Source organism: Schistocerca americana, chromosome 8 (assembly GCF_021461395.2).
Source record: "Schistocerca americana isolate TAMUIC-IGC-003095 chromosome 8, iqSchAmer2.1, whole genome shotgun sequence".
Taxonomy (NCBI): domain Eukaryota; kingdom Metazoa; phylum Arthropoda; class Insecta; order Orthoptera; family Acrididae; genus Schistocerca; species Schistocerca americana.
Window position 1 is genome coordinate 244,138,756 of NC_060126.1, and position 25,290 is coordinate 244,164,045.

The following is a 25,290-nucleotide window of genomic DNA, read 5'->3' on the forward strand; positions in this document are numbered from 1 at the left end:
GGTCCAGGGCTGGACCCAGTCACATACTTCATCGTCCGTTACGAATTGATGTTCACGAATAGCTTTTTTTAGAGTTTCAAACACATGAAAGTCACACAGTGAAAGGTCAGGACTGTAGGGTGGATGTTCCAGCATTTCCCACCGAAACAGCTGCAATGTTGCCTTCACCACATTGGCCATGTGTGGGTGGGCATTATCATGCTAGAGGGTAATGCCAGTGGACAACATGCCTTGGCGTTTCAACTTGATGGTTCGTCTAAGGTTCTGTAAAGTGGCTACGTAATGTTGGGCATTTATGGTGGTTCCCCGCTCCAGGAACTCGACAACCAGTGGGCTCTTGTGGTCAAAAAAGGAGGACATCATGACGTTACCAGAAATAGTGTGCATGGCCTTTGATTCCTTTGGAGGTGGTGAAGTCGCATGTTTCCACTGCTTGCTCTGACACTAGTTTTCCAGTTCAAAATGGTGATACCATGTTTTGTCACCTGTGACAATACGTGACAGAAAGCCATATTCCTCCTCATGATAACATTGCAGATGACTCAAAGACAGCGCCATTTGAGTATTGCACTGTTTGATGGTCAGTTGGTGGGGAACCCACTGCGCACAGATTTTTCAAAAGTTCAAGTGTTGATGCATTATGGTGTGGGCAGTGCCCGCACTCATCCCAGTAATCGAAGGATCTCATCCATGGTGATTCTGCAATTGTCCAAGACTAAAGCATTCACTTCTGCAACCATTTCCGGTGTGATGACATGATGAGTCCGTCCAGGATGAGCATCGTCTTCCAGTGACTCGCACCCCTCAAGGAAAGGTTTGCGCTATTCCAATATGCTTGAATAACTCAGACAGTACTCACTGTACACAGCTTTCATCCATCGATGCATTTCACGTCCTCCAGCTCCCTCTGCTGCCAAAAATCGAATCACTCCTCGTTGTTCCTGCTTAGTCACCTGCATGTTCGGTAGTGGATGATGACTTGTGTGACCACCTTCTGTTCAGCGTGAAACCACACTGGCGCAATGCAACATCAAACGGTGCACACGTGTCAGTCTCTCTACCAATAGATGGCGCCACCATACTCGCAGTTTAGTGGCACCACCTTACGTGTAAGGCAAAGGTAAATGGACTTACCAGGTTTCAATGGTCGGTTTGGTTCTCTTGTATGCCATTTCAGTACAGATGAATAGGTAGTTACATACTAGACCCAGCAATAATTCTGTAGTTACAGTCTGAGTACAGATTACCTCTTTTGTGATAGGGTGGGTCTTACGAAGAGTGATATAAGAATAAACTGTTATTTTGAAAACCACGCAATTGCCTTAAAATTTGACTAGGTTGGAATTTACTGTTATTTGTGAACTACAAGGACAAATAGAATTCTGGATTACAAATTTATAAAAATACATAGACACTATTTTTCTTTTACAATGTGAATCCCTTCATTTACACACATGAGTTTCACATTGCCAGTCAAGTTTTGTGAAATCATTAATTAGTGTGGTAATTAAGCAGTGCTATTTGTCATATGTTACAGAAAAAAAGAAGTAACAAAGGTGTGTAGTCAAAGTTAGGTATCTGATAGTAGCTATGACAGAATTTACCATGGAAAAATTGCAGCCCCTCTCAGCTTCATATTGTGTTAACAGAGGAGATAATAAATTGTAGGATACTATAAAGTTGGATTTTTGTGTTATAGAATAGTGTAGGCCATTGTATTGAAAAATATACAGGGTGATTCAAAAAGAATACCACAACTTTAAAAATGTGTATTTAATGAAAGAAACATAATATAATCTTCTGTTATACATCATTACAAAGAATATTTAAAAAGGTTTTTTTTCACTCAAAAACGAGTTCAGAGATGTTCAATATGGCCCTCTCCAGACACTCGAGCAATATCAACCCGATACTCCAACTCGTTCCACACTCTCAGTAGCATATCAGGCGTAACAGTTTGGATAGCTGCTGTTATTTCTCGTTTCAAATCATCAATGGTGGCTGGGAGAGGTGGCTGAATCACCATATCTTTAACATACCCCCATGGGCTGCGAACAAATGCTTGCTGGATGCGTGCTACATTTTCATCACTCGTTCTCGGCCGTCCAGAACTTTTCCCTTTGCACAAACACCCATTCTCTGTAAACTGTTTATACCAACGTTTAATACACCACCTATCAGGAGGTTTAACACCATACTTTGTTCGAAATGCACGCTGAACAACTGTCGTCAATTCATTTCTGCCGTACTCAATAACACAAAAAGCTTTCTGTTGAGCGGTCGCCATCTTAGCATCAACTGACGCTGACGCCTAGTCAACAGCGCCTCAAGCGAACAAATGTACAACTAAATGAAACTTTATAGCTCCCTTAATTCGCCGACAGCTCTGCCTTTTGTCGTTGCAGAGTTTTAAATTCCTAAAGTTGTGGTATTCTTTTTGAATCACCCTGTATATTAGCTAATACAAATCATCAGAGTTGTACTTACATTTTCAGTTAATGATGCTTTCTAATTAACATGGTCTCTAGAAGTTGAAGTTTTCATGCGTCTTCTATGCAATATGAAAATGACTATTGTAGAAATCAAATTAATTTGGAAAAAAATTTATAATTATTGGGGAAGGGAAACATAACAGGCTATATTTCAAGGGCTTTTGTCAGAGAGAGGTAGAAGCTTGAGTAGCAGTGTCTCCGACCATTTTTTGGATGACATGCCAAGGAGAATACAAGCATATCAAAATGCATAGGGTGGAACAACAATGCTGACTGTTACCCAACAGTGTATTTTGATTTTGCAGAGCTGTGCACTTTTGAACAGGCCGCATATATTTTGGTTATTGCTTTATTTTTATTTCACAGTAAAGTAATGCCCTACTAGAGTCTAAAGCCCATATTCATTTGCAGATTTGCAAAACGTTTTTTAAGGAGTTTTGCTGATATGTACTGTTTAAATGTTTGCTAATGATAATACAGGAATCTCCTAGCAGTCTTAACAAAACCTACTTTACATACTGAGCTAGGTGGTGCAGAGATTGGCACACTGGATTTGCGTTCGGGAGGGTGACAGTTCAAACCCTCATCTGGTCGTCCCAATTTAGGTTTTCTGTGATTTCCTAAAATCGATTCAGGTAAATGCTGGGATGGTTCCTGTGAAAGGGCGTGGCTGATTTGCTTCCCTATCCTTCCCTCTTCTGATGGGATCGATGACCTCACTGTTTGGTTGCCTCTCCCGAATCAACCAACCAACCAACCAACCAACCTACTGTATGTAAGAAGTAAGTGGTAAGAAAGTATTGAAAGATTTGCGTATGTTTTTATTTATGAGGCTGTTTGAGAGTGTACTGTTATATCGGAGAAGAGTGAAATACTTGATTGTACGAGGGATGTTTATGATGTATCCGACTTTTATTAATGAAAAGAATCTTTATTCTTTATTCAGATAGACCTGTTTTATACTAGTCATCCTTTAGCTTCTACACACCTCTCCCAATGGTGCTGCTGTTGCTGGAAGCATTATTGGAAAGCCCCCTTTAGCGTGGTGCGGAGCTGCTCCATCATACTCTTCATAATTTCTTCCATGTTCTGAAATTTGATCCCTTTAAGAGTCCTTTTCAATTTAAGGAAGTCAGAAGTCACTCACAAGGGGAGGCCGCCAATTATGAAATTCAGATTCGATTCATACTGCGCATAATAAAAGCTCATGGCCAAAGGTGTAATGTGGCAAAGCACCAAGATGCACTTCTCAGCCGTTGTCGAGAAAATCGACAGTTAAAAGAAACCGTTGCGGTGAAATGCTCTCTACGATTAATAATTTTCTACAGCGTCGTAGCGCAGCGGAAAGCGCTCGGGTTCGTAATCCGAAGGTCGCCGGTTCGAATCTCACGCCATGCAACATTTATTTTTTTATTAGTTTTTTGTAATTTTATATATATATATATATATATATACACACACACTATTAATGAATTGCTTATGCATGTTGGTGAAGGCGGATCGCTCTCCAATTGTACCGCCTCCATTTTTCCCTTTTTTTTTTTTTTTTTCAGGATGTACCAAAGCTCACCCGTCCGCACTGATTTTCGACGATGTTATAAGTTGCGCTAGGGACCGCATCTCCCTTCTTTCGAAGTTAGCACGCAACTACGCTGTTATGCGGCGGCTCGTTTCGGCCCATTCAACATCTGTCCTTCAAGTGGAACGAGCGAGTAACGGAGTTTATATTTCATACCTGCCACAGCAAATTTGTGTTTGTGGTGTCAATATTCTAATTCGAACGTTTGACTTACGCTATACGTATTCGTTTCGGAATATCGTTTCTACGTCTTCCGTTAACTATACGTGGATAACATTATGAAGATAATTAATAACATTTGTGAAATACAATTGTGTTTGCGGAAAACAGAATGATGTTCGAAGTCGCCAGTTTTTCCACGACAAACGACTTTCAACAACTTATTATAAGCATAATTGTTGCAACTGATTGCCGGGAATTACAGCAATAGCAGCTCGGTAATTGCAAGCCGATGAAACCATAACACGACGATGATGAGTTAATGGCCTACTTCTGTTTTTTTCTGCTAAAAAGTATCCACATTTACAATTTTATCGTTGTTGAGCTAGAATAAAAAACAAATACTAAAAAAAAAGGTTGCTTTTTTAGTATTTTTTTGTAATTTATATATATATATATATATATATATATATATATATATATATATATATATATATATATTTTTTTTTTACATGGCGCGAGATTCGATCCGGCGACCTTCGGATTACGAACCCGAGCGCTTACCGTTGCGGCACGACGCTGTAGAAAATTATTGATCGTAGAGAGTATTTCACCGCAACGGTTTCTTTTAACTGTCGATTTTCTCAACAACGGCTGAGAAGTGCATCTTGGTGCTTTGCCACATTACACCTCTGGCCATGAGCTTTTATTACGCGCAGTATGAATCGAATCTGAATTTCACAATTGGCGGCCTCCCCTTGTCAGTGCTACATCAGGAGTATAGGGGGGCAGATAAACCACAGTCTTGTTGTGTTCGGCCAAGAATCTCTGAATCAATTGAGAATAATGAGTGGATTCATTATCATGGTAAAGGTGCCAACTGCTTACTGCCAACAAGTCTGGCCATTTGTATCTCACTGCTTCACGAAGATGATGCACAACCTCTTAGTAGTACACCTTATTGACATTAGTATTCTCTGGGGTGAGCTTGTGATGGATCATACCATTGGAGTAAAAATATATGTTCAGCATGACTTTCACATTGCTGTGGATCTGCTTTGATTTTCTGGGACTCGAGGGTGACGGATGCTTCCATAACAATGACTGGAATTTTGTTTATGGGTCATTCCCATAAAGCCATGACTCATGACCAGGGATCACTGTTTTAAGAAAGTTTGGATTACTGTTCACAGTATCCAGCATGCCTTGTGTGATCTCTGATCATAGTTGCTTCTGCTTAGTTGTTAACAGCTTTGGCACAAATTTCGATGGGATCCTCCTGAAGTGCAGATGTTCTGTTAAAATGGAATGAATGCATCCAGTGCCAACTTTATCAGCAAATTCTCTGATCGTGATTCATCTATCCTGCATCACCAGAGTCCTTAGGTGATCAATAACAACCTCATTTGCGGATGTTGAGGGCCTACCTGAATGTGCTTCACTCTTAAATGATGAGTAGCCACATTTGAAGCAGTTGTACCCATCCTTCATCTGTGTGGTATCCATTGCTGCATCCCTAAACACTTGTAAATATTTTGGATTGTTTCAGCTTGAGAATCGCCAAGTTTAAAACAAAATTTGATGCAATAACATTGTTCCACTTACTCACGACACAAAGCCTGCCGACTACCACTTACACATATTCACTTGTCAACAGCTATCCAGTGACTGGTTGTTTCCGCAGTCATGAAAAACATCAGGCATACACACTACATTCTGTTCTTCATGCCCTGTTATACTTCATTGCAATGTTTTGAACATGTTTTATGAAGTTAATGAATTGCATTAGCTGCACTAGGAAATCACTTAATTTTTTAAATTTAAGGAATATATTAGTGTTATTTCAAAAAAATTTTTTTCTTTCTTTTTCAAGGAACAACCAGTTGATTTTTCGACGCAAGAAAATATCACACAAAACAGAAGTAGAATGCCAACAACACACTGATGACACCAGAGTACATCAGAAGCAGGAATTGGCACACAATTATTCCAATGTTCAGTGGCATGAAGAAGAATTACATTTGATTTCTGGCACAAGTAACAGGGTTACAGATATCGTTGAAGATGCACGTGATATACTAAAAGCAGACAACAATCTGCCTGACACTAACACTTGTTCATCAAGCGTCAATAATGAATTAAATGATGTGAGTAATTTAGGAGGAGACTCCTCTGCCTCTTCAGAAATTCTTCCTGTGGACTCAATTCAAGACGATTATAGTACTTGGAAGGCTCGGAAGAATGTGGTTGAGACTGTGTTCAGTGCACGAATGAGAAAGCGACTGAATGCTTCCACAGAAAAGAATAAGAAAGAAATATTTGATTCTACCAATAACAAACAGTTGTGTGTCTCAGGAAGTCATGATGAAAAGATAAATAGCAATAAAGTGGAGAATCGCCCAAATGATGAGGCAGTTAGGCATAGTAATCTTCAAGAACTTGAGGCCACAAAAACTGTGAAAGGAGCAGCTCAAAACGAAAAAAAATCTATTACAGCAGGTAGTGTAGTTGATGAATTAGAATCAAATCCTTCTGGATCTGTAGAATTTCATTCTGTGGATGCAAAACAAGACCATCATTGTAGCACAAACATTCAGAAGAATGTGGTTGAGTCTGTGTTCAGTGCACGAATGAGAAAGCGGTTGAATGCTTCGACAGAAAACAATAAGAAAGAAATATATGCTTCCACCAATAATAAACTGGTATGTGTCTCAGGGAGTCATGCTGTAAAGATAAATTGCAGTAAAGATGAGAAACACCCAAATAATGAAATAGCTAAGCACAATAATCTTCAAGAATTCGATGCCACAGAAACTGTGAAGGAACCAACTCAAAATGAAGAACAATCTGTTAATGCAGGTAATGTAGTTGGTGAAATAGGATCAAATTCCTCTGGCTCTCTAGAATTCGATTCTGTGGATTCAAAACTAGACCATCATTGTAGCACAAACATTCAGAAGAATGTGGTTAAGGCTGTTTCCAGTGAACAAATGAGAAAGCAACTGAATGCTTCTGCAGAGAAAGTTGGTAAAGAAATAGTTGTCTGCACAGGTACTAAACAGTCATATGATTCCACAATTGATGAGGCCAAAATAAGTAACAGTAAGGAGGAGAGAGAGACTAAAAATGACACAGCTGGACTTAATACTCTTCAGAAGTCCGAGACCACAGAATTTGAGAAAGAAGAAACACAAAATGAAAGAAAATCTGTGAATGCAGGTAATGTGATTGATGAATTAGAATCAAGTACCTCTGGATCTGTGGAATTCCATTCTGTGGAGGCAAAACAAGGTCATCATTGTACCACAGATGTACAGAATAATGTGATTGAGGCTGTTTTCAGTGAACAAAGGAAAAACCAATTGCATGTTTCTGCAGAAAAAAATGATAAAGAAATACCAGTCTGTACAGGTACTGAGCAGTCATATCACTCTAGAATTGGTGAGTTGAAGATAAATAGCAGTAAAGAGGAGAGAGACATAAATAATGAAATAGCTAGGCATAATATTCTTCAAGAGCTTGACGCCTCAGATGTTGTGAAAGAAGCAACCCAAAGTGAAAGAAAATCTGTTAATGCAGGAAATATAATTGGTGAATTAGGATCAAAGTCTTCCCAATCTGAGGAACTCCATTCTGAGGATGCCGAGCAAGCTCATAATTCTACCACAAAAGTTCAGAAGAATGTGTTTGGGACTGTTTTCACTGAACAAGTGAGAAAGCAATTGAATACTTCTACAGAGAAAGATGATAAAGACATATTTGTCTATACAGGTACTAAACAGTCATGTGCCTCTAAAATTGATGAGGTTAAGATAAATAACAGTAAAGAGGAGAGAGAAACAGATGAGACATCTAGGCATAATGCTTGTCAGGTGCTTGGGGCCAAGGAAATGGAGGTAGTAGCAACTCAAAAAGAAAGAGACTCTGTTAACGCAAGTAATATAATTGGTAAACTAGAATCAGATTCCTCTGGAGCTATAGAATTACATCTTGTGGATGCAAAGCAGGACTATTATTGTACCACAAATGGTCAGAAGAATGTGGCTGAGACTGTGTGTAGTAGACAATTGAGGAAGAAGTTCAGTGCTTCCATTGAGGTAGAATGTAATGATATTCTTGTCTGTACTGGTGCTAAACAGCCATGTGACTCTCGGAATTGTAATGTGAAGGTAAACAGCAGTAAAAAAGAAAGAGATGAAAATGATGATTCAAGTGTGCATAATACTCATAAAAAACTTGAGCACATTGAAAATTTGAAGGAAGTGTCTCGTAATGAAAGAACTTTTCTTAATGCAGATAGTGTGTCTCGGGAATTAAGTTCCTATCAGTCTGTAGAATTCCAATTTGCAGGTGCAAAACAGGACCATAATTGTACCCCAGAGGTTCAATATGAAGGGACTGAGATGGTGCCCATTATGCAATTGAAAAAGCATTTAAATGCATCCAAAGAGAAGGATGATCAAGAAACACTTACTTATGCACGTACTAAACAACCAGATGGCTCCAGAAGTCACGATGACAACATTATCGTCAGTGAGTGGGAAGGAGACATAAATGATGCTACAGATAAGCATGAGACTGTTCAGAAGTTTGAGAATACCACGGATGTGAAAGAAGTAGCTCTAAATGAAAGAAAATTTGCTGATGCAATTAATATCCTAGAAGAAACATCATTTGGCAATCCAGATCTTGATAATGGTAGTAAAGATTCAAGACCTGAACATGTTAATGCAAGAACTTCTCCTAATGAACAGTGTAGTTACAGTTTTCATTCTAAAAAATACCATTCTCATGTATCAGATATTGGATCTCACAACCCTGCCATTCAAAATTGCCATAGATCAAGCTCTCAAAGCTCTTCTACAAAAAGTTCATCAGTTGATTCCTGTGTGATACAGTCAGAAGAACGTGAAAATGCACAGAAGTCTTCACTGAGAGAGAGTACAAAACACGCAAAACAGGATGTAAAAACAAATTATCATATTAGAGGGAAACAAATGGAACTTAGGCCTAAGACATCTCCCAGTGTAAGAGTTGCAAACAGTGTAAAATCAAAGTATTCACGATCAAGATCGAAAACTCCATTTGACAGCTCACGTTTCAAAATTCCAAAACTATCATCAAAGCAGAGGGTGCGCGTTGAGAGATCTTCTGTGTTAGAGCAAATTGACAGTGAGTCTGACGGTGCGCGGACAAGGTACTCCAGACAATATTCAGCCCATAATAGCCATAAATCTTATACATCTTACAGTAGCCATTCACGTGTGAGACAATCATTTAGAGATAGTCAGCATTACACAGACCATCGAAAATATAAGCATCGTGACTCTTCACCTGTTCGAGGGCGGTCCTCATCTCGTTCCAGGCACGAAAGGAGGCATGGCAGTGCAAAATTTCGTGATAAAGACAAGAGGCATATTGCAACTAGACACCAAAATGTATCTAAAAGGTCTGATTCATCTAGAATGGAAACTGCCAATGATTTGTTGAAAAAGAAAATGTACATTGTAGAGGCAGAAAAAGTTATACACAGTCAGAAGCAGTCTCGAAATGTAGATTTCTCATTGGACGATTACAGAAGAGAGATAGTCACTGGCAAAAGTGGCACAACCAGTTCTATTCTGGGAGATGATAAACATTGTAAACACTCTCAGATTATACCTGAATATCGGAAAGTGACAGCGGAAAATTATAATGAAAGGAAAACACAAAGAATGGAAACAGAGGATCTTAATACTTCCAAGGGATATGAATATAAATTAAAGAAGATTACATTTGAGAACAAGGAATGTAGAAAACCTGTTTTAGATTTGTGCCGTAGGTTAGTTTCTAATTCAAGTTCCAAATTGGATAAAATCCCAGACACTCCGGAACTATTTCATGCTGCAACAAATGAACCAAATCCACTTTGGAGCTCAGACAGTGCTCTCCGCCCCCCTGAAGAACAAAGGAAAGAAAATATTGTGCCAACCTCTGATGCACATAGTGTCACAAGTCAGGCATCAAATGACACTGAAGGGAAACTGAAGAGAGTCTGTAATTCAGCAGTGTTTAAAACAGATGGTGTTTCTGTTAGCATATTCCGTGAAACATGCGATTTTAGTACATCACGAAAAAGGAAGTCTGTTGTGATACGTTCTAAGAGAACTTCTGGATCCTGTGATGTTGACTCTCCTGAGGAAAAAAGACAAAGACTGAATAATAATGACAAAATAATTGTTGGTACAACTACTGCTTCAGTAAGGACAGTACTTGATGGCACTGTCACCAAGAGTGAGCAGACAGTTGTGGAGAAAACTGCCTCTGTTGAAACTAATGTCATTTCTCCTGTACAAAGTTTCATTGGTGAATCAAGGACAGAGAGAGTGCAGAACATTAGTTGCACCACGGATAAACAACACACATCAGTTAATGATTTAGGTAAGCTTGATCATAAACTTGATCTAGAAGATGTTAAAACTCACAAGGAAAAAGCTAGTAATACTGCACTTCATTCAGAACATGTTTCAGAAATTAAAAATCCAGTGTCAGTCTGTAATAATTCTACCACTGTTTCTGCTCCATCATTAAATGTAGAAAGCAGTGTGGCTGGTAAAGTTGGTTGCATCCTGCAGGATGTTCCATTGTCTAAGGTGTCTGCTAATGAAGAAGGCTTGCTCTGTTCCATGAAAGACTTTGCAGATCACCATGAACTGAGATTTAGAAAACTTGTGAGTGAAAGAAAGAGCAGAAGGGAAACAAGAATTGAGGATATGAGGGAAGAACTAGAGGAAGGAGAAATTTTAGATGGTAGTCCTGTGAAAACTGCCCCTGCAGTGTCAAAATTTTCTGAACCAGTGCACAACATGACATCAGAGCCGTCATGTCATAGAAATATTAATCCCATTTCATGTAGCAAGCCTTCTCTGGGAGATCATCTGTTGGCTAAAGAACGGCAACATGATACATATGAAAGACAAGAGATCGCTGACTTTGAAACCAGCAATAGGTATAAAGTCTTAGAGAAGTTTCAGAATAATGACTATGAAGAGTCAGGTGGTGCTAAGAAACAATCATCCCAGTGTACGAAGGCTAGAGAAGTAAAAGATAGTGTTACTGTGAACAAAAAGACAGAGGATATTGAATCAGTTCTCTTGGGTGCAAAATTTGAAAAAGAAAGTTGTGGCACAAATAATATTACATGTAATGCTGATAATAAGGATTTCTTTGAGAAAAGAGAGCTCGTAAATCATGAAGTTACTGATAGCGTAATTTCTAGTGAGGTATCAAAAAGTGTTTGTTTATGTAGTAATGCTTGTCAGTGTACAGAAAGTAACAAACAGTCAGACAATCGTTCTGATGGAAATGAAATGAAATGTAAAGGTGAAGTGCAATCTTCTAGTAATCCTAAATCTTTGAAAGATGGTTTTTCTCTGTGTGACAAGGAGGCAACTGTCTCAGAAGATGTAAATTTTTCTTTGCTTGTCGAACCTGAAGAGATCTGTAAACAAATTGACGAGAGAAAATCTGATAAAAAGAATGAAACAGTTAAAACAAAACTAGCTAGTAGCTGCATTCAAGCATTATCAAGAGGTGATACTGTTATGAAGGATGTGGATGTTAGTAACAGACAGAAGCCAGAAATTGATAACTCACTTGTAAGTGGCATTAGTGTGCACAAAGACACTCAGCCTAAGTCGTATCAGAAACTACATTCAGAAAGCAATAAAAACACCAGTGAGGCAAGTAAACATACCAGTGTACAAGACACTGGTGCTCCATTGAGTTCTAAGCTAGTTTCCCCTCCTAGGCGGAAAAAGAATGCGAGAATGACAATCTCAACATCACAAAGTTCACTACAGTCAGAAATTTTAATGGCAAATTTACTGCAGACTCATTCACCTTATAAAGTTGGTATTCACGATGAATTTGTTCCCTTAAGTACCAAGTACAGTGAAGAAATTGCTAGTGGTGCTAGCTGCGATAATGATAATGAGTCACTAAATTGTAACTCAAGCAAAAGTGCAATAAATATGCAGTCAGGTGATAAACACAACAGTAAAAGTCAAAGAATCACAAGATCTAAAACAACTAGGTTGTCTTCTCCTGGCTGCAGGCCAGATGAAAGAAACTGCAATTCCAAAAAGAGTTTAAAATCATCCAAGAAGAAATTGCAAAAATTGATGAATTTTGAAAATGAACAAATTAAACTTGAAGAGGGGTCATGTAGAATGAGACCACAGCTTTGTCAGTCAGGGCTACAAGACACTGATCTTATATGCAGCTATATTGCTGTGGATGATCTTAATGTTAGTACACATCTTGGAAATGAAACAACCTGTGTGCATACTTTTGGAGAACTGAAGAGTGGTAATTTTCAGGTAGAAAATGACAACAGGAAAGGTGAAGCCGGACTACAGGAAATTTCAGAGGGTACTATAAATCAAAGAAGACAGACTTTAGGGAAAGATAGCATGGAAATGGCTGCTGATGGTTATGCAGAGGGTAGAGGAGGAAAGGAACCTCTCTCTGGTGAAGAACTGCTGAAAATACTGGAAGGCTCATTTGAAAATGAATGTGGTGAAAGTAAAAATGTAGCAAAGGAATCTGACAGTCTGCAACTGGAAAATGCTGTGATGTCATGTCCACAGCAGTCTGAAATAATTACCAGTACAAATTTACCAAGTGCTACAAATAAAAAGAATATAATTGTACGGCGCCGATCTAGGAAATGTATTCTTGAAGAGGCTCCAATGAAATTCATCACAATTAAGCCACGTGATGATACCAGTCCATCTGGTTTAATTGGAAGTTCAGTTGCCATCACTGCTGATGAACCCCATACCAATAACAGCTCCCCTGTTTGTGTGACACCCTCAGTTCCATTGTGTCTGCAACATGATGATAACAGCAGTAGCTCTAGCAGCAGTTCAGATAGTAGTAGCAGCAGTAGCAGCAGTGTAAGTAGCTGCAGCAGCAGTTGCAGTAATAGTTCAAGTCCTATGAGTCTCAGAAGTAGTGTGTCCGGCAGTTCAAAGAGTAGCACCAGTGGAAAACAGGAAGAGAGTGACAAGAATGATAATACCAAAATGTTGAAGTGCCTCCGTGCCACACCTGCAAGGCGATTGTATCAAAAGAAATCGCAAATGGCTGTTCATAAGCCACAAAATGACTATCAAGATCCTCAAGAACTTGAAATGTCTTTGAATAGTTCATCATCTGAAAATACGTCTGATGATACTTTTGTTCCTAAAAAAAATATCATGAAACAGTTGAATGACACCTGGGTATCAAAAAAGAAAAGGCCAAGAAATAAAAGATAGCTCAGTTGTACTGAGCTTCTGAAAGTATATGTGGATTTCAGTGTTTTCTGTATTGCTTGTAAATACTGTAAATTTAGTGAAATATCATTAATTTCATAACTAATTTGTTGAAATGGAATAACAGGAACTGCTTTACTCAGGACAACGCATTTCTAGCAGTTGGTTTTGTTATTGCCCTCTGTAAACTACATGAGTAGAAAGAAAGTGACAGATAGCTGTTGGTACTTATGTACTGAGTATGTAGCACTCTCTCTCTCTCTCTCTCTCTCTCTCTCTCTCTCTCTCTCTCTCTCTCTCTCTCTCTGTGTGTGTGTGTGTGTGTGTGTGTGTGTGTGTGTGTGTTCGTTCATGGTTTTCTATTTTGCTTGTAAATTTTGTGACGTGTAAATATTTTTAATTTTATAATTCATTTGTTAAAATGCATTGTCACATTCATCGGATGAAATAAGAACAACTTACACGTGGTCTGCTTCACTCGTGGCAGTGCATTTCTGGCAGATGTTTGTGTTATTACTATTTTTAAGTACATGGGTAAAATGGAAGAGACTTAGAAATGCTACTTCATTTGCACTGAGCTTCTGCAAGTGTGTATATTTTGAGTTTTTTTTTTATAGATCTTGTAAATGCTGTAAGTATTGTGAAAGATTTGTGTATAATATCTTTAATTTTATAACTTTTGTTAATATCGATACTCTCACTCACTGCCTAAAATAACAGGAACTTACCAAGTATTTCTTTACTCAGGGGAATGCATTTGTGGCATTTGTTTTTATTGTTGCCCTTTTTTTAACCATGCAAAAACCTATCCTATGAGACTGTGTCATCTACATATAATTCTACAACTGAAAAAAATGTTGAAAGATAAGTTCTGTGTTTGTGAAAAGTTATCAGTTTTAGTCTCATGTATGTGAGCTCTGAATGCAACTCCATGTCTGTTGTTAGGTACTGGTGAAATAAATAAGAAATTTTATTTGATGTGGTTTTGGAAGGCAACATCTACAACTATTTTTCATCAGAGATAGATAGTACGTAATGTTGTACAGTTCGGTAATTTTTGTTAACAGTTTCAGTGCCACATTTGTTTAGTTTAAAGTGGCTGGAATTATGTTTACACTTGATTCACAGTGCTCACTCCATACTGTTAATTGTCCTTTATTTGTGAACGAGAATTTTTGGGTTAAACAAAATCTGCTCTGTGATGATATATATTTTTGTGAAATGAAAGTATTTGTTGTGTAAAAAGTACTTCTGTAAATAAAATTTTGTTATTGAAAGTGTAGAGTCATTCCTCCCCCCCCCCCCCCCCCCCCCCCCCCCCACTCTCTCTCTCTCTCTCTCTCTCTCTCTCTCTCTCTCTCTCTCTCTCTCTCTCTCTCTCTCTCTCTGTGTGTGTGTGTGTGTGTGTGTGTGTGTGTGTGTGTAGCAATGTTATCATTACCACGATTCACAAAGCACAACATAGCAGGACCGATGACCTCGGTAGTTTGTCCCTTAAGAATTCACACACACAAATAGAAATACATGGGCAGTCATGTAACAGTCATGTAAGATATGACACCCAGTTTACTCTGTGAACTCTTGAAGGTACAGGTACATGTTTGTTGGCAAATGATAGTAAAGAGGGGTGTGTAGTAATCTGTGATTAATATTTGTAACTCGTATCATCTGATATACTGAAGCAAGTAGTTTTATTTAAATGTAATGGAGTACTTTTTTAATGGCAATTGAAAGCTGTTGGTGAGACAAGCATTTTCATATAACAGGAAGTAATGACGGCATATGCAAAATTATCTGAGAATGTGATATCATTGTGATGTAAGAGGGCCAGGATCGGCAAAAATAGTGTAAACACCACCAAGCAAGGCCCTTATGCCAGATTCCATCTCAGGGACAAGCCTTTCATGTGTTTACTTGTCTTTGGTGCATAACATGCAGGAAGTGTATCTTTTATTGACGTACCTGTTGAAATATAACTTGCTTCTGCTTCAAAATTGCTCAAATGCAGCTATTTCCACAGACATGTTACACCTGAGAACAGACATGCATTTGAAACTAACTTCCTTAGCCACTTCTGAAAAACAATACATTAGCTTATCAGTAGTTCTGGTCACTAAAATCATGACTGAACCTGTATTTCTGTTGTATAAAGTACTGCCAAGAGAAACTAAATTTCATCTTAGTAGTCTCCTGTATTTAACTACAGCACCTGGCACAAGTCCCACTTGGTGGAGTTTTTGCTATAGCAGCGAATTACAACTACCTTATCCAGTTTTACAACACTTTTCAGATACTTTTGGAAAAAGCTTCAGTACCAGTACTATTAACCGTTAAGTGACTGTAATCAATTTTTGGAAGCTTTTGAATGTCGATGAACTATCTAAATATCCATCATGTCTAGGGTGCCTCCTGCAGTAGGAAATGAAATGTACGCATAAAAAACTTACCTTTGACTGTGGCCTGTTTCACAGAAAACCAACATCGCCAAGAACATAATGTTCTAATTGAAACATTTGCTTAAACATCTCATTTATACAAGAGTTAGTAGTATTAACCATGTAAAAAAATCATTAGAATAAAGACTCATTATTGTCTATACAATTTTAACTGCCCCTGCACTTTACTTTTGCGAGGGAATCTGTGCTGAGAAAACAACATTGCTTTTGCAGCGCAGTCTGTGCTGAGAAAACCACATATGACCTAACAAATTAACCCACATCCTCTAAAGGCTCTTGATAGTTTAGAGAATAAAGTTGAATACACTGAGCATTTCTCTGACCACACTATCCCTTTTTTTTTCTTCATCACATTCTGGTAACAAGTAGCACTTCTACTATCTACATTGTTTTGTGTTGCTTTTATTGATGTTGCTGTCTTTCAATATAATCAATCGCATACATGCAATAACTCAAAACGATGCTCATGTGGATTAGGCACTTTCATTCACTGACTCGGATAGTAATGCCAGGAAATACCAATATGTTATAACATAAGTACTTTGTCAAATTAACAGCACCCTCTCAAAGTGCCCCCCCCCTTTTTATGTTGGAGCAATTCATCACTCTTCTGTAAGGGCAATCAAGTCAGCCACACTCCAATTCTTGCTTTAGCAGTAGGTAAGTAAATTACTTATTTTTTTTATGTCAACAAAATGGTTAAAATTGACCAAAATAGATTATCTATATACCAGAAACTGAAACTGGAAATATCTTCTTTTTGTTTATCTATACTATGACATTTTATTGACGTTTGTATAGTAAAATAGATTTGCGCAGGCACACAGCTAAGTAAATCATTTGCACAAGTATGCATATCTTGTTGTTTTATGTGAGTGCTACATACTAAATGCACAGTTCCAATACTGTGGCTATAGTGGTACAAGCACTATGGCTAACTGTGCAACACTCCAATTTTAATGTAACTAGACGCAACCCTTTCCAATGGTGCATTTGTAGTTGTACAACTGCTGATCAGTCAAATCACACACAGTTTTGGTGTCTCTGCTTTTGCACAACTACTAATGCATGGCTGGAAAGGAGTGCCATTGGATAGGTGCACGGCTTGGTGCGTGGCTTGTTATGCCTAATCATCGCATTGGACTTGCATGTTAATACTTATTTGTGTAGTGGGAACTTGTGACACCGAATGTAACAGCAACACCAAATGTAGTGACAAGAGGTAGAAGGCGCCGTATTAAGACTCGTCCGAGCTTTCCAAGTGGTTTATTGTTTCCAACTACAGTGCCGTGTTCCCCTCAGTCCGCGTCACCCGGTCCCGCAGTGCTGAGGACACCACTTCGCTGACTGTGAAATGGCTTGAAGTGGCTGCCCCAGACCTGTGCACGCACTGCTGCGTGTCGGCCTTGTATAGCCGTGACATCAGGATGCACTGACAGTCGACTCAGGAGTTTCGCCCCTGCCGCCTCAGCGCCGCTTGCTGGGAGCCACATGCGGCCCGCAGCACACTTCTTCGCCGTCGTGGTTCAGATCGCGGGCAACAACAAGCCCCTGCAATCCAGCATCTGAATCTGCGGCCCTCACCCTAGATGTCTCCGGTGCATGTTGGGAGCCAACAAGACTGTCCGTAGTAGCGAGCCGTGGCATGGCGCACTGCTGGCTGGCTGCGGACCCTGCGTTGTCCTCAGAGGATGATTTAGAGCATCAGTTTAGGGACGCTTATAGAGAATATGTATTTATGCTAAACGGTATAAGGTGTGCAAACAGGTACTTTGATTTTAGGCAAGCAATAAGGGTCAACCTTTAACTAACTCTTAACTTGTTTGAGTAGGCACCTGTGACATAGTTCCTAACTTTTAGAAAACTTAAATGTGGTCTAGTGCCCCTTAAAACACATGACATGAAACAAAATGGAAAAATTCCTTACTGGATGAGTCCGCAGCTCGTGGTCGTGCGGTAGCGTTCTCGCTTCCCACGCCCGGGTTCCCGGGTTCGATTCCCGGCGGGGTCAGGGATTTTCTCTGCCTCGTGATGACTGGGTGTTGTGTGATGTCCTTAGGTTAGTTAGGTTTAAGTAGTTCTATGTTCTAGGGGACTGATGACCATAGATGTTAAGTCCCATAGTGCTCAGAGCTATATTTCCTTACTGGATGACCACTGCTCGATGAACCCCTTACCTATTTGTCTCACTCCCTCGGTATCCAATCTACTGGGACTTGGACTACCCTTGATTCTCCTCTTGGAATTGGCTCTCCAGCTGTTCAGAATGGAAACAACACATAACAAAGTTAAGGCTAGGATGACACTTGGCAAAGCGGTGCTCAAAGTGATAGTTGTTTGCCATTGCCTTTCCCTATACTGAGCGACACATTGCACAAGCTGTTCGGCTGATAGTGCTCCTTTTGCTCTAAAATGAACTGGTTTACGGATCTCAACAGACCTGGCTCCAGAGTTTGATTTAACAAGGTCAGATTCTGCCTTGGCAAAAACTCTTTAAGTTGCTTCTGGCCAGTACAGCTGTGGCTGTGTAACATTCAATTGTGTGACTCCTGAAATTGATGCTGGCAGATGGAAGGTTGGTCCAGTTATGTTACACTGAGTTCCATTGATTAAAATTCCGCTCCCCTTAAGCTCTATATGTTTTGCTTCTGCAAATACTCCCCGTTCAAAACAACTTGCTTCTACTACCAAATTCTCCTAGGTGTAGAAGATCCAATACCTTCCAACCCATTGCAAGCTCAATTTTGGCTCCAGGATGTCCGGTGGACAGTCTATTCCTTTCCCCCTAGCTAAATATAACTGGACCGTGCACGTGTCCGGGTTGGTGCTTATCACCCTGGCTGGACATACTGTTATCTTCCGTCTATGGAAGAGACTGCTGTCCCCAGCAGGCTCACATACTCAAAAACACATACAACATATGAAAATACAATGCCTAATTAATCTGCCCAAACCCAATGATACATAACAAGAAACAAAAAAAACTACAAATACTCTACTACTTTCTGGATCGCAAAGCATACGGTACATCATGCTGTAGCCACCTCTAAATGATGATAACCACTTGTCACATCTGTTGTAGAAAAGTACTGGCACTGTCCTAAGCAATCCAAAGTCTCCAATATGGTTGGAATCGGGTACGCATCCCTTACTGTCTTATGATTGAGGTATCGGTAGTCATAACAGAACCTGTATTTCTTAGTTCCATCCATAGATTTTTTTTATGCACAACAACAATGCCTGCACACCAGCAACTATTACTATGCTCTCTAATACCGTCAGCAAGCTGCTGATCAATGAAATCCTCCACAATCTGCTGCAAATACGTCGGTATTCTGTATGGTTTACTGTAAACTGCTGCTTCATTCCCTGTTGGTATCCTATGTTGAACTAATGGAGTTGCTGGTAATGGCCCTTGCGAAAAAAACAAATCCTTAAATTCTCACAACAATTCTTCCATATGCTCTTTTTCTCCTCCTCTCAAATGCTTAATTTTGTCACACAATGCAGTTCTATCAGCAGTTAGTGGTTGATCGCTTCGCCTACCTCTCGAACACCAGTCTTCGCCATCTGGCACATCCAAATTTGCTACTAAAACTCCTTTCCTCAAATTTGCGTCTACAGCACAGAAATTATCCACGTTCACTGGGAGTATTTGCCCATCGTTTTCCTCTTGTATGCGTACAATACTACATTTCACAAAACAACCCAATGGACCCAAAACTTCATTGCCCTCCAATGGTTCAATAACACATACTGTACCAACAGGTAGATTTGACTCCACACTTACCCAAAGCGATTTCACGGTGCCACCACACACACACTCTTGCGAATTAAGTCTTAATGCTAATGTACGCAGTTAAATTGGTTTGTTCATTACATTGAATGCCCTTCGCGACACCTCTGCATTGCCAACAGTTTCCCCTAGCTGAAATAACATTCCACCAAGCTCCACAGTTCATTGTCCTAGGTCAATGTTGGCATGATGTTAATGCAAGAAATTTACTCCTAGGATCATGTCATAGCCCTCACTTACCCATGGTACTACCTCCATGCATGCATCAAATCGGACTCTCCCTATGCGAAAGTCAACTGTCACTGACCCCAAAGGTGTGACCTCCTTATTCCCCACTCCACACAACCTATAATGTGGTGGTCTAACTTCCTCCATCCCATTAAACTCTTAGTAGCTCCTGACACTTGCACCTCTGTGTCCAACAAAATCTTAAACGTTTTAGTTCCTATGGATCCTACCACTGAACATTCCTCCTCTGCATATGTATTTATAGCATTGAAATTAAATGGTAGCTCCCTGAGGTGGGTCTTGGCCCCCACTGCCGTTTAATGATTGTCTGCCTCTACTAACTCCACTTCTCTATCCTCCATGCTGCTGATTTCCACCCCTTCCTTTATTCCTCGGGGACTGGGTACATTGCCTCTGCACGTGTCCCATACGACCACACCTATAACATTTTACACCCGTTGTAACCACTGTGTGTCTTCTCACGTACCCCCGTTGCCACCTATATTTCTTCACATTGGATTGCCAGCTGAATGGTTGAATACAAATCTTTCGGAGTCCCTTCATGCACTTTCTGCGATATATGCGCCAGTAACCCCCTCAAAAATACGTCAGGTGCCATTTTCTCGGCCTCCTGCAACAGAGCACCATTCGCTTCATTGCTTTGACCCCACTAGTAAGTGTACTCGTTAATTTCTCGTATTCTGTCCGTCTCCCCCTGTCTCTTCGTCATTGTACTCAACCTCTCCTTAAAGTACCGAGTGCTATTCTGTTACTTGTACCTCTGTAAAAGCCCCTCCTTCAACTGCTTAAACTGTCCCGCCTTCCTTAAGGCCTTAGAACACCTTACATATGTCTTTGCTTCACCCGTTAATCTAATCTTGGCTACATGTAACAACTGTTCATCAGACCAACCGTTCATCGCAGCTGAAGTTCCCAAGCCCTCCACGAATGAACGCACATCCTCAGATGCCTTGCCAGAAAATGGAATAATCAAACTCGCGGCAGCTGGATCAATCTCCTGCTGCGGCATCCTAGGCAACAACGACTGATCTAATGCGGTTTCCCACTCACTTCTAGATGTTAATTCACTCCTCAACTGTGAATTGTCTGCTGTCAACTGTGCTACCTTTTCCAACAAAATTCGTACCACTTCTGGTTCCGACACACCTCGCGTTCCTGACTCTGCCATTGTGTTGTTTTCATTCCCCGTTAATCCTGAAACAAAACAGTTAAGTACAAAAATAACCCTACTCCCTACACCTCAGTATCATCATACTCAGTATCATCATAGTCAGTAACATCATACTCAGACCAATACAAAAAAAAAAAAAAAAAAAAAAAAAAAAAAAAAAAAAAAAAAAAAATAAAATCTTACTGCCTCAAATACACTAACATGTACTCTGACTACAAAAAAATATTATTCCCACGCAAAACATCCAAAATGGCCTGCCAGGAGCCATACTCAAAACACAAACAAAAAAAAAAAAAGAAAGAAAACATCCAATACTCAAAAATAAAAATTGGTCAACACACACACCACGTTTTGTGATTGTAATGCAGGCGGTGGGCTTGAACGTCATACTGTACAGATGACGCCCGCTATTCTGACACCAAATGTAGTAGGAACTTCTGACACTGAATGTAACAACAGCACCAAATGTAGGGGGAAGAGATAGAAGGCACCGTATTAAGACTCGTCCGAGCTTTGCAAGTGATTTATTGTTTCCAACTACAGTGCTGCGTTCCCCTCAGTCTGCTTCACTTTGCCCCGCAATGCTGAGGACACCACTTCGCTGACTGCGAAATGGCTTGACGCAGAATGGCTACCTCAGCAAACCGTGCATGCACTGCTGTGTGTCGGCCTTGAATGGCCGCGACGTCAGGATGCGCTGACAGTTGATTCAGCGGTCTTCACCCCTGCCTCCTCAGCGCCGCTCACAGGGAGCTGCTGGCGGCCTGCTGCACATTTCTTCGCCGTTGTGGTTCAGATCGCAGGTGACAACAAGCCCCCGTGATCCGACGTCCGAATCTTTGGTCCTCACCCTGGATGTTTCCAGTGCGTGTTGGGAGCCAATAAGACTGTCCGTAGTAGCGACCCATGGCGTGTCCCACCGCTGGCTGGCTGCAGACCCCGCATTGACCTCAGAGAGTCGAACCGGCGACCCGCCGTGGACTGGAATGGTGGCGTCCCATCTGCTTCTGCGTGTAGCTGGTGGTGTGACGTGCCCCGCCGTCCAGGAGAGCTGTCGCACTTGAATGCTTTGTTGGTGAACTGGCACCTATTTATATGGGGTTGTGTGCCTCTATTTTGCTAAACGCGCCGCTCTGTGTCACGCACTCATAACACTTAGGGTGGCCAGTGGGCACTTTCTGCGTATGACTTGTGCCATGCAAACCACTGCGTTTACTTTTCCTAGCGGTTCTGTGTCCCTGTGGCCTCTATTTTACTTCACGACTGCTATTGAGCATAATTCACTGTAAAGAGGCACGCACCTGGCTATAACTTGCTCGCTCAGAAATATTGCACCAAAACAGACTTTTCCTACCCCAAACAGTAGTGCCGCTACAGTTGTGTTGACTGGTATTGGTGATAAGTATGGTTTTTGATGAATCAAAGTTACATATATGAAATCTTGTCTTAATAACAGAATTTAGACTGGTTACGTTGACGTATTTCATCATCGGAACAAGATGAAACTCAGAATAACAGTGTTAAACTAAGGAGTCCTAAAAGTTTCAATGTTGGTTCCATTCATCTTCCAAACCTACATAAATGGCCTTAAATGATTTAAAGAATGTTTGAAAACCAATTTATGAAAACACGGTAAACTTAAAATGGCGTCAACACACGAACAGAAACATTGAGAACTTAGTTTAATGTGTTTTACATTTAGAAGTTTTGTGTGTTGTTATCTTGAGGAGAAGACAAAGATTTTGGTTTGTTTTGCAGACTTTCACTGTTTTATCAACTGTTTCCTTTTGTTGTGACACAGGTCAATAAAAAGAATTTTTTCAGCAAAAGTAAGCAATAAGAACATTATGTAAAGCAGATAACCACACAATTTGCAGAAATACCTGCAAATATTTGCAGATTTTGTTGTCACTTTCCTGTACTTCTAGTACCTCAATATTATTTGTTGATAACAGTAGAAGTTAGTTTCAAATGCTCTGATTTACAATATGTGCCACAAAAATATCTGTATGTAAATTTTTACCCATGTGACAGGTGTTCCATATTTTTGTACAACATATAAAAAAGTGCCATTGCTTATGAAACTGAGTATAGCTGTAAATTAAAAATAAAACCTACATTAATAATAATTTCTTCTAAAAATCATCTGATTATGTACATTCAAGTATTTAAAATTACCAGTTTCTGTGTGACACCTGACTACTCTCAGATAACGTTCTGTGTCGACAGGCCTCTATTTTTATGTGAAGTGTGATTTGTTCATCTTGTTATGTGTAATTTTAAAATCATTTGAATTGTTGTGTAGGAGACATGTCAATTTTTACAGTAACAACATTTTCAGGGGGTAATACAAGTTTATATTATTTTATATAGATTTATGAAATACAGCTACGCTGTTACACTGCTCTGCAAAACTTAAGGATAAGATAAATAAAATAACGTGACATATTAACAACTCAGCTAGAAATGAATGAAAGTGTGGGAGCATATCTCACAGTCGTCCACTGAAAGATGGAGATCGCATGGCATGAGGTTGACTCTGCAACACAAGACAGTTGAACGAGTGGGAAAAGCTGTGTGTTTCAATCAGTGACCAGTTACGGTACACTGTGGTGGTGGTCTTCATTACAACATGTTTTGGAGTCATTTGGATGACTTCATACAGGTAATAATTATCAGGAAATTAGAAAATGAATGAAGTGTGACGAGTGTAGCACAGGAGTTTATTATTGTTCACATAATTATCACAGGCATGGAGTGTGTTCTGAACCACAGGCACTGCTGCGTAAAGGAGAGAGGGTGGTCAATCACGGCCAACTATAGCAGCAGATGGCTGTTGTGTTGTGCAATAGGCAAGAAGGTACCCACATCAAACAGCAGATACAATTGCAACCACACTTAACAGGACTGAAAGGGATGCAATCTCGCGTTCCCCTGTGGCTTGGCAACTGCGCAGTGGTGGTCTTTTTGCTTGATGACCAATATTTTGTGTTCTGTTGACACCCACAGTTGGGTGGCAACAATTGTGATGGTCCCAAAAGCATAGGGACTGGGACCAGTGAGAAGTGGAGTTGCGTGCTCTTCTCAGATTAGTGCAGATGTAATCAGAGTAGTGATTCCGGATGTACTCTCATTTATGAGAGATGGGAACATGTAATGCATCCTGGAATATTGTTGAACATGATCGTTTTAGTAGCATAGGTGTTGCAGTTTGAGAGACATAATGTTGCATGGGCATACAGACTTAAAAATTTTTGAACATGTCACGCTCATTGTTCAAGATGATTGTGACACTGTACACCTTCCTCATGTGTCTTTTCAGGGATGTATTCAGCCCTGTCCTTTATGGATGATAACGCACAACTGCACCGTATTTTGCAGCTGGAGCAGCTCTTTAAATGAGGGGAAATCCCCTGAACAGACAGGCCTTCCCATTCCTCTGACTTAAATCTCACCGAGTTCATGGGGGATGCATTGGAGAGATGTATTCCAGCACGTCCACACACACCAAAGACCATCTGGTAGTTGTAACTGTGCTGTTGGAGGAATGGAACCCCCTACCACAAGAACTCCTTACCAGCCTTATGGCCACCATGGAGCACATTGCAGAGCATACCTCGCTATCCATGATGATCACACATCCTATTAAGAACTGTATCCCTCACATTGTAGTGTCCAGGGAATCATTATAATCTCTGGTGACATCAGTGTAATTATTGTGTTTGAATAAAAGTGTCATTTATATTCGTTTCATTGTGTATTTCTTTTAGTTATCTCCTGTACTATACTGCAGCAGTTTTTTTTATGCATTGTCCAACTTTTCACTAAGATATGTTCATTGACAGTGACACATCATGTGAAAGTTACTTTCATCTTTAATTTTTGCACACCATGGTACTTATTATAGTTTTTCGTACACAAAAAATACTATATATGAGGGTAGTCCCAAAAGTAAGGTCTCCTATTTTTTCATAAATACAGAACTCTGTGTGGCAGTTGGTCACACTGTTATGAAGAGTGCTTCACGCGCTGTGTGTAAACATGCGAACACCGCGCTGAGGCGCTCAGTCTTGGCTTGGCAGCCGTTGA

The 25,290-nt window shown here is 40.0% G+C and overlaps 1 protein-coding gene across 1 annotated transcript in view; it reads left to right on the top strand.

The window, feature by feature from the left end:
* Positions 1 to 14,205, top strand: part of LOC124545718 — a 71,043-nt gene extending 56,838 nt beyond the window's left edge. Inside the window, exons 3-4 of the mRNA XM_047124661.1 lie at positions 6,104 to 13,146; positions 14,147 to 14,205. Of these exons, the coding sequence (XP_046980617.1) occupies positions 6,104 to 13,146; positions 14,147 to 14,205 (7,102 nt within the window). The remainder of the gene's footprint in view (positions 1 to 6,103; positions 13,147 to 14,146) is intronic.
* Positions 14,206 to 25,290: the final 11,085 nt, after the last annotated feature.